Here is a 16,262-nt window from a genome sequence, read left to right on the forward strand (position 1 = left end):
TACATAAAGCTTTCTCTATCGCCGGGAACTAAAAGCCAATACGGAGTGCAATATATGCATACACAATATGCATGCCGAGTCTAGCCCATCTGTAATTTTTTTTTTCCGGCTTACTGAACTCGAAATCGCTGTCGAGGTTACCTTTATAGACTCATTCTGCAAGCCCTAAATTGTGCACGTGCTCGAAATACCAATCCCAATATGGGGTAGGCATCGGCTATCAAAGGATCGAAGGTGATCTCGAACGCGTGTGTACTAGATTGAGGTTCCCAGTCCCTTACAAAATAATTTTTGCAGACAAGGAAGAAGCCCAGGCAGTCACACCTAAACTTCGGCACAACCTACTCTAAACCAAAATAGATTTTAGGTTATAGCTCATAACCCAAAACCTATCGTGAGGTCGAAGCAATAGACCTACCTAGGTAAGACCTATCTTAGGTTAGGTAAGGTAGGTAAGGTTAAGTTGGGTCGGGGCTAGTGTGGGTTATGCCGAAGTCTACAAGCTTTGTTAAGGCGCAATAAATTGCGGCCAATTTACCAGTATTAGCCCACCCCTAGGCTCAGCTCAGACTCAGTGCGAAGAAAGAGAACGCCAAGATGTGGCAGAGAAATTCGGTATGCAGGTATCTCGATATAGTGGCCCTAGAAAAAGGGATTAGAATGGGAAGATCACATGTTTCAATCATGGTATAGTAGTATCTGGAACATTTTGCAACAACCCCAGTAAATCCACGAATCCATGGCCCTCCGTCACCAGCCAATTCGCCCATTCATTCTCCATTGGCAAGAAGTTTTGCATAGAAGACCCGGCTTCTGAATACACACTTCGTTGGATGAGGTCCATTTGACTGCAAATCTCAGGGGGAAATGGGAAAAGATTCTCCAAGGCCTCGCTTCCATGCTGAGTTATGAAGCTATCCGACACGCCATTGGTATCCGTTTCCATTTGCTCCATCGAGGAATGCACTTGACTCTCTATCCCTCGGATCTTGTGAAGAACCATCTCCGATCCTCCATATTTGCCTCGTATGTTTTCCATAATGGAGCAGAGTATTCCAATTTCTTCTTGCCGCACTCGCTCTTTCTCCGCGCATCGTGGCCGGTAGTAGATCTGTGGAATAGATGCCAGCATGCAAAAGAAGCCGTGTATTGGGAGAAGAGATTTTGATCTTTCCCTGATGTTTATTTCTTCGTAGAGTCGAGCCATACAGGAAGCGGCGACCAGCGATCGCACGGATGTTACCCTCTGCTGATTCACTTCTCCTTGCAGGAGCTGGAGCATGACTATAGCACCGAAGTATTTGATAAATAGCTCCGAGATAGCGAAGCAAAAAGGTCTTTTGATTGCGCTGAAATCGTACAGATGAAGGTCATCTGGCAGATCTTGAAGCCAGCGCCATAATCTTTGTGTGAATCTGAGCACTTCGTCCTGAGAAACAGGCCGTCTTTCGAGTTGAAGGTCTGCAATTTGCCCAATTATCGCGCACAGCTTTGAGGTTTGAAGGAATGCCTTCGATTGAATATTTTGAACGTCAAAGTCGTTGATTGTTAAAGGTTTCACGTCGTAATATTTGGAACCAAAAGAGGGAGGACGACCCCAGCATGCCATTTGTAATTTATCAGCAGTCTGGAAAAGAAGATTCGGGTTAGAGACCAGGTTCGGATTTTCTAAGAAAGAGATTGATAGCCCGACTAACATGAAGATGCCAGAATATTCTTCGAAGACAGGGCGCACCTGGGTTGTCCAGGTATGTGGATTCTCGATGAAGTCCCATTTGAAGGGCAAGCCGAATTGCTACCCCCGTCCAGTACCATGGCCCATCCAAACTAATCTTATCAGGAGGTTTCACACTCCAGCATGATAAAAAACACAACGCCTTCAAAGTTGTAAGATTATCGGTTTCGTAGTCCAAGTATAGCAGGGTCTTGACCTTCTCATAGAGCGTGTGAGCTAGGTGCATAGATTCGGGACCATGTCGAGTAAGGCTCCCACTTAGGCACACTGCTTGCTGTAAGAGAATAGATGAATGAGGGGATGAGACATCCTCTCGCGATATGATAGCGTAATTATGAAAAACCTGTTCAAAAAATGCATCTGTTAATGCTCTGCGAAGAGCAGGTCCAGGAAGAATTTCTGCCTCTGTTGCGGAAAGAATGGCATGTCTGACCCGCAACGACTGTGATATTGAGCCTTCGGAGACTGTCGGCTGTGTGGGTTCATGGAAGGCCAGGACCGAGTGTGCAGCGATGAATCCTGTCTGTTGCTTGGGCTGTGCGTCGTCGCGCGCAGACTCAGGAGATGGAAGTGGGCCCAGATCTGAGAGTCTAGATGAAAAATCCAGCGCAGGCTCTGCTCTTGCGTCCCCAGGTGTCGCATTGATATTTTGCGGGGACAAGCTGGTTTGTGAGAAGCGTCTTGGGCTTGCCGCTCGTGTGCGTTTGCGCGCACCAGTGCGTCGTCTTGAGCTCGTTAGTATCGAGGTTGAGAACAAGGAAAGCCAGAAACGTACATGCACGAGTGGTTAAACCGACGACAGTTACTGCAAGTGTTATCGCGGCTGTCTTCCAAGTCACATTTTACCTAAATGAATGGTTATTACCGAGCGCGCGCTAAAGATCGGCCAAGGAGTTACCTTTCGAGTATGACAATGAACACAAACAGTATGTGCTCGATCTCGAATTCGGGCCATTTTATTAGATGATTGAGTTTCAATCTGGGAATTTGGCACGTCCTTCATAGCTCAGGTACTTTGTGAAAGTGGCAGCTAAGATTTTGTGATGCCGAGAGCATCCTGCTTTCCCCTCATTTACGGGTGCGACTGGCCCTCACTACTCGGACCCAACCAGGCCACCGCCTCAAGTGCTTGATCACTGTACAATGGCTAAAATGGAACCTATAGCCATCATCCTTAGTATTTCTATAATAACAACTGTACTAAATATCAAGAATGAGCAAGCTATTTGAATTGAAAAAATTGAGCAATGAGAAATGAGGACTAAGTTTCCACATGTCCGCGACAGTAGGCTTCTGGGTCTTACGCCTGCAGGCGATGACCATATGAATCATGGTAGATTTCACTGTGGGATGTCACCCTGGGTTGATCTTTGTGAAAAGAACGCGGGGCTTCTATCAACGTTCAAATTGATGGCTGCATGTGGTGGCGGCCATTGGTCTTTTTGGGGGTTCGGCTGTCGGCGTTGATGCTCGGTAAATCGGCAAATCTGTCTTATAGACCTGACGTCTGTCTGGAAGATGCCATATAAGAATGTATAGAGGCAGTCAATGCGAGAATGCATACTCCCCATCTATATTTCATATTTCACCTTTCAATCTCAACTCATCCATCATGTCCAAGTTGATTGTCGTCCTCGGTGCCACTGGAGGTCAAGGCACTGCTATCGTCGATAGCTTTATTAAGCTTCCAGACTGGCGTGTGCGTGGTCTTACTCGTAATGCCGCGAGTCAAAAAGCACAGTCTCTCGCTGCAAAGGGGGTTGAGGTCATAGAAGCCAACGTCGATGATCAAGCCAGTCTAGAGAAAGCGTTCCAGGGCGCTACTGCTATCTTTGCGTTCACCGACTACTATGATTACTTCTTCCAACTTGGACCCGAGGAGTCAATGGCGCGTGAGCTACAGCAAGGAAGCAATTTGGCCCGAGCTGCCGCGAAAATTCCAACGCTGGAACGATACATCTGGAGCACCTTGCCTAATACCGATCGTATCACCAATGGCCAGGCCATAGTGCCGCACTTCCAGGGAAAGGCCAACGTGGACGTTTTTATCAAAGAGAACCTAGCTGAGCTCTACGAGAAGACTACCTTCATCATTTTCACCATTTTTGCCGCAAATGTGACCCATTATGAAATTTTCCGGCCGATCTATATTGTGAGTAACCTGCCCTTGCCTCTCGACTTTCAGACCCTAACCGATCATTACGCATTAAGCCATCAGCCAAAAAATGGGTGCAGTTTTATCCAGTGCATCCCGATACACCATATCCATCGATCGGCAACCACCGCGTGAACAGTGGCATCTTTGTGCGGGGTGTTATTGAGAACCCACCCCCGTCAGGTACATATGTCAGGTGTAATGTCGAGGATCTTACGATGGACACCTTCTTGGCTGCCTGGGGTCGGTCGAGTGGAGTGAGTCCCGAACCCAATTCCACTGCCGTCATCCAAATTTCCATGGAGCAGTATATTGCTCTGTGGGGTGAGATGGGAGAAGAACAGGCCAGCCAATGGCGATTCTTCCGGTTCATGAAAGATGCTGGAATCAACCCAAGCAATGTCGCAGGGTTCAAACTAGTTGAGGGGAAGGATCTGCTATCTGACGATCTTCAGGCTGCTCTTGTGCCAACTGAAGAGGGTATGAAGACCATGGACTGGTCCAGCTTTCGTTGAAGCACTTGGATAAGCTAGACTCCGCTACAATTCAATCAATCATGTTCTATTGGTATATTATTGTGAAAATTTCTATTTTAGCAGATTTCAAATTCATCTGTTTCATAAATCTGGACCTTGTAATTATGGATTCACTCAATCATTTCAACTCATTATAAGAGCCTGGAATTTACAATCAACCTACGAAGTATATAAACGATTCCCAAAGTCGGTATAACGTCAACAAATATTGTATTCGCATGTGGGCCGGACGTGGAGTGTTAACAGCAACAAGACAGACTAGATATGCCTGGAGAGAAGGGCTTGGAGATAGCCGAAACAAGTTGCCCCGTATACCCCCGCATTCAGGTATTTAACTTTGACACTACTCGTTTTAGAAAGGCTCTACTCTTTACGTTTGTGCTCGTCCGAGGTATGTTTGGACATGTCGCCCAGGAAAGTGCCGAGTATACCGAGCGCCGTCACCGAGCATTCATATACTACTTTGACCTTTAACTACGGTCATATATAAAAAATCTGTTGCCGAGAGTCTCGGTTGAAGTTCACCACGCATAATAGCGGGAAATCTTGTCGGTACCGCGGTATAGAGATAAAAAGGCAACCCAGCGTGGGTTTTCATTCACCATAAATCTTCCGTCTTCGACATTCTTGGAGATTTGAAGGAAAACAGCAAATAGTCACCAAATCACAACTTAGTTTTGCAGTAACCATGTCTGAAGGGCTATCCGAAAAGGTACTTCTTGGTGCTCAGATGACCAAAGAATTCCTTGGGGAGGAGCTATTGACAGAGCTGCGAAAACATGCCGTACGTCTCACTCCAGGTGGGGTATCCAAAGACGATGCCACTAACTTCAATATCTTCTTCAGAAAGACGACATCTTCACCAAGACAAGCCAAGAGTATATTGCGGAAGTTTGTTTCTCCAGCTACGCGCGCCCAGGCCTCAAGTTCCGCGAGCGCTCCCTCATGAACCTTGCCATGCTTACGGCTCTCAATCGAGGACCCGAGCTACGTATTCATGTCGCCGCTGCGCTTCACAATGGACTCACGGAGGAAGAAATCTGCGAAGCTTGCAGACATGCAATGATTTACTGCGGTGTTCCCGCCGGCCGGGATGCGCTTGCTATCGCGAGCGATACTGTCAACACTATTAAGAACAAGTCGAAGGGATAGATTCAGTCTACTAGGGGCAAATATCGATATGTATTCAAGCACATGTGCAGATGTAAATTCCTATTAGATTCAGAGATATCAATTCGCATCAATGACATACCACTATGCAACATTTGGGGTTTCTTACTTAATTGCACATTCATCCGGATGTTATGTTGATGAACTTTTGTTGAAATTCTGTTCTCTGTGTACTTATTCGCTTTCTATTAGTTACATAAGGAGGGCAGCTTGAGAAGGGGTTTATTTGGAATTTTAACAGCGTGTCTACATACTGCACAACTTCTGTATACCACTTGTGTAAAGATCTTCAAAGACAAAAATTGAAAGCACACGGGCTGCCGAATTACTTTGAAATGCCAAGGAGGAGTTCTCCGAGCTTTCCTGAATGCTTAGTCCATTCGAATAATATGATAATTGAATAACAGCCATTGATAATTACAGTGTTCAGATTTTAATCAATAATTTCCCAACTGTAACCCGATTTTCCAGATCTCGGTGAGCCTGCTCAACATCCTCGAGGGAGTAGAGTCGATCATGCTTTTGGACAACCCATTGCCCAGACGCAACCCTGTCAAGAGCTTCCTTGCCGTAGCGTGCCATTCGGTCGCCAGCAGTGATATAGTTTTTGAGAGCAGGGCGCATGACACTGATATTCTTGACTGCGAGTTTCTCTACGGGAATACGAGAAATGGGGCCACCTTGGGGGTTAAAGATGAGAATTTAGAACACGAAACGAGGCGAGCTATTCAAACTGCAAAAGACTTACTGGCATTTCCAATAAACACGATCTTTCCAAAAGCCTTCACAGCTGCAAAACTGCCATCACACGTGTCTTTGCCGACACCGTCATACACCTTATCATATTCGTTAGCAAGTCAGTCCCTAAAAAGCTCGAATGAAGACAACCCACCACGTCAACACCCTTTCCGTCAGTCGATTCATGAACCTTAGTTGCCCATTCGTGGTCTTTCCGGTAGTCGATTACATGGCTTGCTCCAAATTTGAGGGCTAGTTTGCACTTTTCCGGCCCTCCCGCGGTCCCAATAACAGTCGCTCCACGGTCGCGGAGGAGTTGACATAGAAGAAGTCCGAGTCCACCTGCAGCAGCGTGAACCAAAACCGTCTCCCCGCTCTGGACCGGGTGCGCGTCGGTTGTGAGGGCCAATGCCGTGATTCCGGTCAGGAAGACACCAGCAGCATCTTCATCCGAAACACTGGCTGGAATTTTGGTAATCTGGGAGAATGGAACGGCAGTGTATTGCGCGTATCCACCTTGCCAAAGCCAGACCACTCGGTCACCAATCTTGAGGTCAGATGGCGCATCTTCGGGTAAATCCTCGATGATACCAGCTGCTTCCTGGCCCAGAATGAGATCCGATGTCTTTGCACTTGGATAGTGTCCCTGGCGGAAATAAACATCCACGTAATTGACACTGGCGACAATATTCTTCACGAGAACATATCCCTTGCTTGCAACCGGACAGGGAACTTGATCGGAGACTTTAAAACCCTCGGGACCTCCGATTTTGGCCAAGAGGTTGGCTTTCATCATAGCAGACATCGTGAGACTAGCCTCAATATTTGATTCGAACTTTTCAGCTAAATTGAAATATGTTCCTCCTGAACCAGATGAAGAGCTTGATCAAGTGCCCCGTCAAAGAATTTCATGTTGTCGTCTGACATTTGCCGAGCGCCGAAGTGGATGGCGAACGCTTCGGCACATGAGGGCCGAAATCCGGGGACCGAGCAGGATAGTCTGATGATGAAGCCAATGCCCCTAGAACCACCGAGGTGTGGGGGAGGAAACTTATAGCATTCTATGAAAATACCAATATAGATATAAATGCCAGGTAGATGAAATTTGAAGGGAAAGCCTGTTTTATCAGCATCTAATTCAAACCAACTTCGTTAAAATGACTCTGACCAATTTGAACGACCACGCGCCATACAAGGTGCTGGAGCAACCTCTTGGCACAACTCATCACGTTCGAGTTATCACTATTGGTGCTGGTGCAAGTGGCCTGAACATGATTCGGACTCTGCGGAAGAATATCCCCGACTCGGAAAATGTGGTCTACGAGAAGAACCCCGACATCGGGGGGACATGGTTCGAGAATAGGTATCCCGGTTGCAAATGCGACATCCCTTTACACAACTACCAATTCTCTTGGGCTCCAAACCCTCACTGGAGCAGCTTCTATTCCGGTTCATCAGAGATTCACCAATATTTCAAGGGTCTAGTAGCCCGTGAGCATCTGCAAGACTCAATTAAGTTGCAACATCAGGTCGAGAGCGCTGAGTGGAATGAGGATGAAGGCCAATGGCATGTGGTTGTGAGAGACCTCGCAACTGATACTATCATAAATGATGTGGCTCATTTCTTGCTTGATGGCTCAGGTATTCTCAAGTGAGTAATTCAAATGCAACACCTCGGTCGAACGGTGATTGATTAAAGATTAGTCACTGGAAATGGCCAGAGATCCCTGGTCTCCATTCTTTCAAGGGCGATCTGGTCCACAGTGCGAATTGGCCAGCGGGCTGGGATTACAAGGGCAAAAGAGTAGCAGTAATCGGGAACGGATCATCTGGTGTACAAATCGTTCCTGCTATGCAGCCAGATGTTTCAACCCTCGTCCATGTATTCAGATCGCCGATCTGGGTAGCACCCCCAGGCTTGGAAGGAATGTCTGCGAGTACCGCCGGTGAAGAGATTGCGAACTTGGAACTTGACGGCGATCGCTTCACACCGGCTCAAATTTCTCGATTTGAGGAAGACAAGGAACTTTACAAACGCTTCATCAAGGCAACGGAGGAAGTCGTGAACAACAAATTCAGCTATGTGAGTTCCCTTTGTGACTTCTCTCATCTTGTTCGCATTTTTGACGTATTCGGACAGCTTGTTACCTCCACGCCTTTGCAAGGAATAGTCAAGGAAAAAATGAGAGATTATATGAGCAAAAAGCTGAGAGGAGATACAAAGCTCATGGACAAGTTGATACCTGACTTCCCATTTGGATGCAGGCGAATCACACCTAGTGTTGCCTATCTCGACTCGTTGCATGAGAGTAACATGCACCTCGTGACTGACGGCATTGCAAATGTCTTTGAGAGTGGATTCACAACAGAATCCGGCGAGACAATTTTTGTTGATGCCATCGTTTGTGCTACAGGCTTCGACTTGTCATTTCGTCCTCGCTTCCCAGTTATTGGAAGAACTGGGAACTTGCAAAATATTTGGACCTCACAGATTCCCTCATCATACATGTCATGTGCTATCCCCGGGATGCCTAATTACTTCAGTGAGTAGTCTACATTATACTTACTCTATGAATATCATTGTCTCATTATTTACCAGCATTCCTCGGCCCCAATGCCCCAATCGGACACGGCAGCGTATTGACCATTACTGAACATGTTGCCAAATACATAGTCCGGCTCATTCGCAAGTGCCAAGAAGAGGGGATCAAGTCAATTTGCCCAAAACAAGATGCAGTCGATGATTTGAATGAACATATTGCCGTTTTCATGCCTCGAACAGCATGGGCGGGGAGCTGCCGTTCCTGGTTCAAGAATGGTGAAACAAATGGTCCAGTTACGGCACTTCATCCTGGAAGTCGAATCCACTGGTTTCATATGCTACAAAACTTCCGCGGTGAAGATTACGAATATACACGTTGGACTGCAAACCGTTTTGAATATCTGGGAAATGGGACCTCTACGCTCGAAGGTCCAGGTATGAACTCAACTTGGTATTTAGACGAACCAGATAGTTTGTTTTAGTATTTTTTTACTTTCCCTTTTTTAATATCAACAACTCATATTGAAATGCAGCTATAGCCTCAATTTGTTTGTTACTGCATTTTAATTGGTATAGAGGACATTCTGCCTATGGCACTTGTCAAACCTGGTAGTCATCCTGACATCGCCTTTTTCTGTTGAGCTCTCCATTTGGGCTCTGTTGGAGTATGGTCAAGTAGACCCTCCATTTGATGGAGATTCCCATCTCTACAGCGCATGTTTGCTGGAATAAAGGGCATAAACTTCTAGTCCTTCTAGTCTTTTCCCTCTGCCTATCACACACAATAGAAGGCCTTCTACCTGCCTTTCAATCCAATACACATCCCACATCAACCTTGTAACCCTGTAATCTCTTATTAATTGGGGTTAAACCTCAACAAATCCAACTGAACATTAGGGGATCCAGAGCCCGTTTGAAAGTTTTGTTCAAGGACAAAATATTTGCCAAGATTCGCATTTTCAATTCGATATTCATAACAAGAACACACTGACGGCGTGAAAGGAACTTAAGTATCATATTCAAGATAATCAAAGCGTATATCGAAATCCTTCCAATCCTTCAAGGACTTTCTCCTTACGGTCAGCCGCTTCGTTCTCCAAGTAAAACCAGACAGTGATTCCACCGTTAATAAATATGCAAACCACTGTACATGCGATACTGGCATATAGCCCAGGACGATAGTCAGGGTAATGCTGCTCTCTAAACACCAGTGGACCCAAAAATCCCACCAAGAGCAGCTAAGCTTGTCTGAAGAGGAACTGCAATTTGCCTCTTGCTTGTACCGACAACGTTGTTTGACATAAATATTAGAACAGTTGGTATAGCACAGTTGTTTCCCACAACAGCCATAAATATTCCGGCCATTTTGCAGCCCGTGTTATTTCCCCATCCCATCATAATGAATCCAGCACAATTAAGCAGCATGAACCCAATGATAAATGGACTTCTAGTTCGGACACGGTCTGATATTATACCTGTTGCAATAGAAAAGATGGCAGCCATCAGATACGGTGGTGTCACTAAAATCTGGCTGAGCGCGGTGCTGTAGCCTAATCCCGACAGGACCGAGGGTGTGAAGAATGCCATTGTGTAGGCACCGGCAGTGGGAAAGAATAGCAAGCCGGCCAGCACCCAGACTTTCCAATCAGTGAGACCTTTGAGAGCTTTTCGAATTGTGATTTTGTCGTCAAGACGCTCGCCTCGGTCTGCCTGAAGCCGCCTTTGAATAAGTCCGAGCTCCTCCGGACTCAGCCATTTTGCATTTTCTGGGAAGTCTGACACAAAGAAGAATATAGGAACGGCGAGGAACATTGTCATGGCACCAGGAACAATGAATATCCAGTTCCATCCCCGTCTTCCCCCGAGACCTTCCAGTGTGCTCAGCCCGTACGAGATGATCCCATTGAATCCGGATATCACTGAGCCTGACATGTACCAAATGGAGAGTCTGCGTTGGGTCTCATATCTTTCATACCAGGAGGATATTAGGTATATGCAGGCGGGCTGATTGAATGCGTAAATTAGTATCTAATCATCCCGGATAAACAATTGCTCACATTAAATCCTCCTTCAAACGCCCCAAGAAGTAGCCGTAGGCCCACCAGCTGGGAGTATTGAGTAACAAATCCAAAGCACATGGATACTGTTCCCCAGATCATGATGAGAAATGCGAGATAGTACCGTGTTCCCACGCGTCGAACGATGAAATTGCTAGGCAATTCACTCATCAGATATGGTGCAAAAAACACCACGAGAGCAACAGAGAAACGATTTCCCGTAAGCTGCAGGTCCTGGGACATCCCAGCGACTTTTGCTGCGGATATATTGGTACGATCAATCAGCGACAGGGCGTAAAGAAGGCATAGCCAAGGAAGAAGTCGAATGTCGATCCGACGAACCAGTCTCTTCTCAGCTTTCTTCCTCTCGGCAGTCTGTGTTGGGTTGTTTTGGAACTCGACATGATACTCGCTTATATCATCCTCACATGAAGGCCGTTCCTTGAAGATTTGTGCCATTTTGATCCCGAGTTTGAAACAGAACAAGGATGCCCTAGTCGAGAAAATGTGGGGAACCTTGGGAAACCTGGGGGAATCTGGGGAAATCTGGGGGAATGACCGGGCCACAAGGTCCATTCATTTATCTTCCCTTGCAAGCCCACATCAAGACTTCGGACATGTTTTGGGCCATCATTTTCTATCATGCGTCCTTTCGAGGTTTCGGTACTCGGTACATCATCTACACTGTCTTTGTAGACAACACTACCGAGGCCGAGGGTCTTACTTCTTTGTCCAATGTTGAGACTTTTATAAATACCGGAGGTGTCAGGTATATGTTATCTGAGCTCCAACAATTGAACTTGATTTGTTCGAATTTGACTTATATCTCATCCATATTGACCCTTTGTCCAGAATGCCTGCCGCTATTGTCACGGGTGCTTCTCAAGGCATCGGTCGAGCCATTTCCTTACGTTTAGCAGATGACGGCTTCGACGTGGCTGTGAGTATATTTTGAATATCTTTGGGTCCATACCTGTAGTCTTTCTCACCCAAAGGCTAGGTGAATGACATCGCCGCGAGACATTCTGAGCTCCAGAGTCTCAAAGCAGAAATCGAGTCCAAAGGTATGTATCTCATCTACTGGGGTATTTGGTGCTCATTCAAATCAGGCAGATCCTCCGTTGCCGTAGTCGGCGATGTAAGCATAGAGGAGGATGTGAACCAATTGGTTGAGGCCACTGTTGAAGCTCTTGGTCACTTGGCGGTAAATTTCAATGACCCCTCCCCTTTGGGTAAAGGTTCACTAACCTCGAATGTAGGTCATGGTCGCAAATGCGGGTATAATGCTCACGAAACGGGTGATGGACCTTACGATGGATGAATGGGACCATGTTCAAGCTGTTTGCACCCCCGCTTCTTGTGATATTATCTCTAGCTTACGTGCAAAGGTCAACGTCAAGGGAGTCTTTCTGTGCTACCGAGCTGCTGGCAAGTCTGATTACTTGAATTAAACATATTTGATTGATGTGGTTCTAATCTTATGTGTAGGTCGACAGATGATTGCCCAAGGCAACGGGGGAAAGATAATTGGCGCATGTTCTATCTCGGGTTATCGGCCGGTATTGAATTCCATCCTTACTCCGGCTGTATCGATAATACACGAGAACTTACCTACATTAAAAGCAACCGACTGCCATTGCCTATTCAGTGAGCAAATGGGCCGTTCGAGGCTTGACCCAAGCGACGGCCATTGAATTCGCCCCCCATGGCATTAACGTGAGTTTACAATACCCGTTTCTACGAATGTAAAAAAAAAAAGACGAAAAAAAGAAAGAACATGATTTAACTCTTTCCCAGGTGAATGGTAATGAATCATGAAACTCCGATTCGAAGACTCGCGTGAGTAATGAAATTGATTTTATATCTAGCTTATTGCCCTGGTATCGTCAAGACACCGGTAAGAGACACAGCATGGACTTCAACAATTTACCACCTTTATTAATCATGCGTAGATGTGGGATCAAATCGACGACAACTTTTCAAATGTTCATGGCGTACCAAAGGGTCATGCCTTTGAGCAAGCAGTCCAATCGCGCTCTGCGATGAAAAAGCCTCAGGTATAATCAAGATTAGTCTTTTGTTCACTAACATGGCCTTACTAACGAGCACCGATAGACTCCAGAGGATATTGCCGGCTGCGTCAGCTTCCTTGCAAGTAAAGACTCCGGTATGATAACTGGACAAAGCATAATTATTGATGGAGGTAAGTGCGCTCAAATCAGTATAGAATTGACATGTTGCTTATTGTCCTCATCATTTACAGGCATTCAGTTCTCTTGATTGGATCTATGGAAATCTGATTTAGTCACAGATACCTAGCTATTGCTCGTGGTAAATTGAATGCAATCAATGCGTTTTGGTATCTACGTTTACATTAAGAACTTTGTAACTACATTTAGAGTGTTGTGTGACAACTACCCATCAAAGAAACTCATAAACATCAGACCATTGCTTTAAGCTGATCAAAATTGAATCATCAATATCACACGCACCTTACCATGTACGCTGACAAAGCATACGTTCAATCCATGCATATGAACTCCAACCCCAGTATACAGCACCATCGACTTTCTTCGGCAGTGTTTGTTGGCCTCGGCAATAGACGGCAATCGATGCAAGCATGATTCGGCAGTCAACTACCGATCGGCGTAAGTAGTCAGGCGAGGGGCTAGCGAGGGGAGATGATTAATGATAAGTTTCAATCGATTTTGCGATTCTATTGAAATTCATAGACGCCAGCGAGATGTTTCCAGTTCTCTATGCTTTATTAGAGATTGTTCCCAACGTACCTAACAAACGCATTGTTGTTGTCGGTGCGACTGGTGGTCAAGGTGGCACTGTTGTTTCCAAGTTTTTGAGCGATAAGACGTGGAAATACCGTGGAATCACTCGAAACACGCAAAGTACAAGGGAAAGGGCCCTCTCTGCCAAGGGCGTCGAAATAGTTCAAGCAAATATCGACAATATAGTCAGCCTTGACAAAGCATTCGAAAGAGCGACGGCTATCGATGTGGGGCAGGGAGATTGGAATTTCTCCAGATCGTGACTCAACCATGGTTGTTCGCCTGTCACCTGAAGTCTATACAAAGCTTTATAGAGACATGGATGAAGAACAAGTACGTCAATGGGATTTTCTACGGATTTTGAAAGACGACGGTGCCACGAATTAATATGGATTTCCCGTGGGTTAGAAACGTGAACTGGAAGGCGCTTGGATTCTGAGCACAAGGGTCATACCTTCATGCTATGTACTTGTTAGTTATCATACAAACATGACGCTTTTACATTTAGTTTACGGCTTTGTATTATTCGAAAGTTCGAGATACATTTATTCGTAGTAATGGTGACCAGTTAAATAAAGGAATCTTGGTATATCCGCTTGCTTGAGTTATCCGCTAAATACTATCAAAGACCTCATCAAAATTCGAGAACCCAAACGCAGTAACGAATATGAGCTCTGGAAGGTACATGATTTTGGTTAAATTAGACTGAGAAACGTGTTATTGAAGAAGAAGTATAAGGTCTCGTCGTTTTAGTTCAATTTGCGAGTCCGGTTTTTCATTCAATTCAGTCTCCAATACTAGCTCTCAAAGAGCCAAACACTTATCTAGGCATTCAAGGCGCTATGTCCAGGGTCCTTTTGAACACCTCATAATCCCAAAGCTTGCCATCTCTCCAGAAGCCCTCAACTAGAGGAGCATGTGCTGGTTGTCCGTCCACCGCAACTTCTCTCATCCAACCCCAATAGCATTTCTCTTTGATGCCATCACTCTTCCAACTATTGATATCTTGGCTCGGATTCTTATTGAAAATGGGCAGATAGTCAAGTAGAACCGCGTCATGGGCAATGCACACCAAGACGTTCTCATTTTGATCCAGAGATTGCATTTTGGCAACCGAAGCCCGCGCATTTTCAATGTCGGGGTATGCCGTGGGATACTCAGCGCGCATGTTATACCAAGGCGTTGTGCGAGCAGCCCCTTGGTCGGAGGTATTAGGATGGTGGGCTGTGAGAGAACACGGACAGGCAAGGAGGTTCCTGGCTTCATTGCGCCATGTGATAACGGATTCAGGGATGGGGTCTGGAAGAGGTTTCTCGGGGGATGGGCGAAAGTCACCTGCAAAGTGGCAGATATCCCCACCCATGAAGACGAATGTGGCGCCGTCTTCTGCAGAGGATGGGGTGGTACGTGCCAACGCACAAAGGTGGCCTGGACAGTGACCAGGAGAGTCGAGGAGGTAAAAAGATCCGTCTCCAAAGTAGTCGTATGCAGGGAATCCACCGATTGAAAAGTCACGTTCAAAGTCAACCTCGATCAGGTCCCGATTGGCGAAGTCTGAGGCCAGGACTGGAGACTTCGGGTTTTCGGGGTAGCCTGGCAGCAGCCCGGCTGCCTTGAAGCCACTGCCAACAGTGATAGAAGTCGATGAAGGGAATGGATACATGTTACCGCAGTGATCATAGTGGTGGTGGGACCAGATACAGGAGTCTAGAGCCAGTCAGACATCGTGGTTGAGGCAAACCCGGGGAGAATTTGAACTGACTGATACTCTCCAGTGTCACACCTCCATCTTCCAGAATCTCACTTACGTTTTTTTCAATCCGTATTCCATCCATGACCGCATTGGCGCCAAAAATATACTGAACGGCCGGTGCAAGATTCCAGTAGTCTTTGCGTGTTCCAAGATCGAACATCACTTTCTTTCCTTGGGCCTCATTCTCGATGAAAAATGCAAGGTCAAAGAAGTTAAAGGTTTCATGTCCAGGAACAACGGGGTCAACAAACACAAAAGCCTTTCCGGTCAGGTAGGTTGTGGTGTCAAGCAGCTTGACCCGCACGATGTTGTCCGATAGTGGGATATCCATGTTTTCTTTTAGCAAAGATCAATGAGAGTCTAGTTGTTGGAATGTAATGGTCAAGACTATATACTTCGGTTCATCTTTAAGCCGATGGTTTCCAAGCTTACAACATTTTACCGAGGGCCAGCGTCAAGTCTGCTTTGACACTTCGCCGCTCGGCAACTCGGTTGTAGATTCCTTGCCAAAGAGAATGACCAATTATATACATATCTTGTTATTGAGTCTGTGAGCAACTTACCACATATTTCAAATTGTTCCTAATGTTTCTAAAGATGTTGATCATTGTTTTGATTGATGACAAATTGACAAACTAGGGAGGCTACCCACCGCCAGGACCTTTTGGGGATAGGCATGTTCACTGTTTGCCCAATTTCCACAATTATTGTCTTCGTTTGAAATTATGATACACTGTGTAGCTTACACTAGTTATCTAGTTCCGGCTGACAGTTTCCGACTGGATTCTCAGCG

At 46.0% G+C, this 16,262-nt stretch overlaps 10 protein-coding genes across 10 annotated transcripts; 5 read left to right on the forward strand and 5 right to left on the reverse strand.

Annotated features, from left to right (window-relative positions):
• Positions 1-682: 682 nt before the first annotated feature.
• N7500_000978 (fungal specific transcription factor domain-containing protein) lies at positions 683-2,690 on the reverse strand (the record flags this gene model as incomplete). The annotated part of the gene is made up of 4 exons (XM_056672124.1): positions 683-1,627; positions 1,698-2,460; positions 2,511-2,581; positions 2,661-2,690. 4 exons carry the CDS (start codon positions 2,688-2,690, stop codon positions 683-685), a joined length of 1,809 nt encoding a protein of 602 aa, XP_056537697.1.
• A 657-nt stretch (positions 2,691-3,347) lies between these two features.
• N7500_000979 (uncharacterized protein) lies at positions 3,348-4,405 on the forward strand (the record flags this gene model as incomplete). Its single annotated transcript, XM_056672125.1, has 2 exons — positions 3,348-3,887; positions 3,947-4,405. The coding sequence occupies 2 exons, from the start codon at positions 3,348-3,350 to the stop codon at positions 4,403-4,405; spliced, it is 999 nt and encodes a 332-aa protein (XP_056537698.1).
• A 709-nt stretch (positions 4,406-5,114) lies between these two features.
• On the forward strand, positions 5,115-5,578 carry N7500_000980 (Carboxymuconolactone decarboxylase; the record flags this gene model as incomplete). The annotated part of the gene is made up of 2 exons (XM_056672126.1): positions 5,115-5,210; positions 5,273-5,578. 2 exons carry the CDS (start codon positions 5,115-5,117, stop codon positions 5,576-5,578), a joined length of 402 nt encoding a protein of 133 aa, XP_056537699.1.
• A 444-nt stretch (positions 5,579-6,022) lies between these two features.
• On the reverse strand, positions 6,023-7,139 carry N7500_000981 (quinone oxidoreductase family protein; the record flags this gene model as incomplete). The annotated part of the gene is made up of 3 exons (XM_056672127.1): positions 6,023-6,276; positions 6,345-6,432; positions 6,489-7,139. 3 exons carry the CDS (start codon positions 7,137-7,139, stop codon positions 6,023-6,025), a joined length of 993 nt encoding a protein of 330 aa, XP_056537700.1.
• A 352-nt stretch (positions 7,140-7,491) lies between these two features.
• N7500_000982 (flavin-containing monooxygenase) lies at positions 7,492-9,358 on the forward strand (the record flags this gene model as incomplete). The annotated part of the gene is made up of 3 exons (XM_056672128.1): positions 7,492-7,985; positions 8,039-8,877; positions 8,934-9,358. The coding sequence occupies 3 exons, from the start codon at positions 7,492-7,494 to the stop codon at positions 9,356-9,358; spliced, it is 1,758 nt and encodes a 585-aa protein (XP_056537701.1).
• A 546-nt stretch (positions 9,359-9,904) lies between these two features.
• N7500_000983 (Major facilitator superfamily domain general substrate transporter) lies at positions 9,905-11,392 on the reverse strand (the record flags this gene model as incomplete). The annotated part of the gene is given in 3 exon segments (XM_056672129.1): positions 9,905-10,074; positions 10,085-10,880; positions 10,934-11,392. The coding sequence occupies 3 exon segments, from the start codon at positions 11,390-11,392 to the stop codon at positions 9,905-9,907; spliced, it is 1,425 nt and encodes a 474-aa protein (XP_056537702.1).
• A 394-nt stretch (positions 11,393-11,786) lies between these two features.
• Positions 11,787-12,384, forward strand: N7500_000984 (SDR family NAD(P)-dependent oxidoreductase; the record flags this gene model as incomplete). Its single annotated transcript, XM_056672130.1, has 4 exons — positions 11,787-11,873; positions 11,934-11,997; positions 12,043-12,137; positions 12,193-12,384. 4 exons carry the CDS (start codon positions 11,787-11,789, stop codon positions 12,382-12,384), a joined length of 438 nt encoding a protein of 145 aa, XP_056537703.1.
• A 363-nt stretch (positions 12,385-12,747) lies between these two features.
• On the forward strand, positions 12,748-13,213 carry N7500_000985 (acetoin reductase; the record flags this gene model as incomplete). The annotated part of the gene is made up of 5 exons (XM_056672131.1): positions 12,748-12,772; positions 12,802-12,830; positions 12,886-12,990; positions 13,049-13,136; positions 13,197-13,213. 5 exons carry the CDS (start codon positions 12,748-12,750, stop codon positions 13,211-13,213), a joined length of 264 nt encoding a protein of 87 aa, XP_056537704.1.
• Positions 13,214-13,659: 446 nt separating this feature from the next.
• N7500_000986 (uncharacterized protein) lies at positions 13,660-13,988 on the reverse strand (the record flags this gene model as incomplete). The annotated part of the gene is made up of 2 exons (XM_056672132.1): positions 13,660-13,690; positions 13,723-13,988. 2 exons carry the CDS (start codon positions 13,986-13,988, stop codon positions 13,660-13,662), a joined length of 297 nt encoding a protein of 98 aa, XP_056537705.1.
• Positions 13,989-14,548: 560 nt separating this feature from the next.
• Positions 14,549-15,800, reverse strand: N7500_000987 (MBL fold metallo-hydrolase; the record flags this gene model as incomplete). The annotated part of the gene is made up of 2 exons (XM_056672133.1): positions 14,549-15,423; positions 15,479-15,800. 2 exons carry the CDS (start codon positions 15,798-15,800, stop codon positions 14,549-14,551), a joined length of 1,197 nt encoding a protein of 398 aa, XP_056537706.1.
• Positions 15,801-16,262: the final 462 nt, after the last annotated feature.

The sequence above is a fragment of the Penicillium coprophilum genome (genome assembly GCF_028826855.1).
Source record: "Penicillium coprophilum strain IBT 35676 chromosome Unknown utg000001l_segment0_segment0, whole genome shotgun sequence".
Taxonomy (NCBI): domain Eukaryota; kingdom Fungi; phylum Ascomycota; class Eurotiomycetes; order Eurotiales; family Aspergillaceae; genus Penicillium; species Penicillium coprophilum.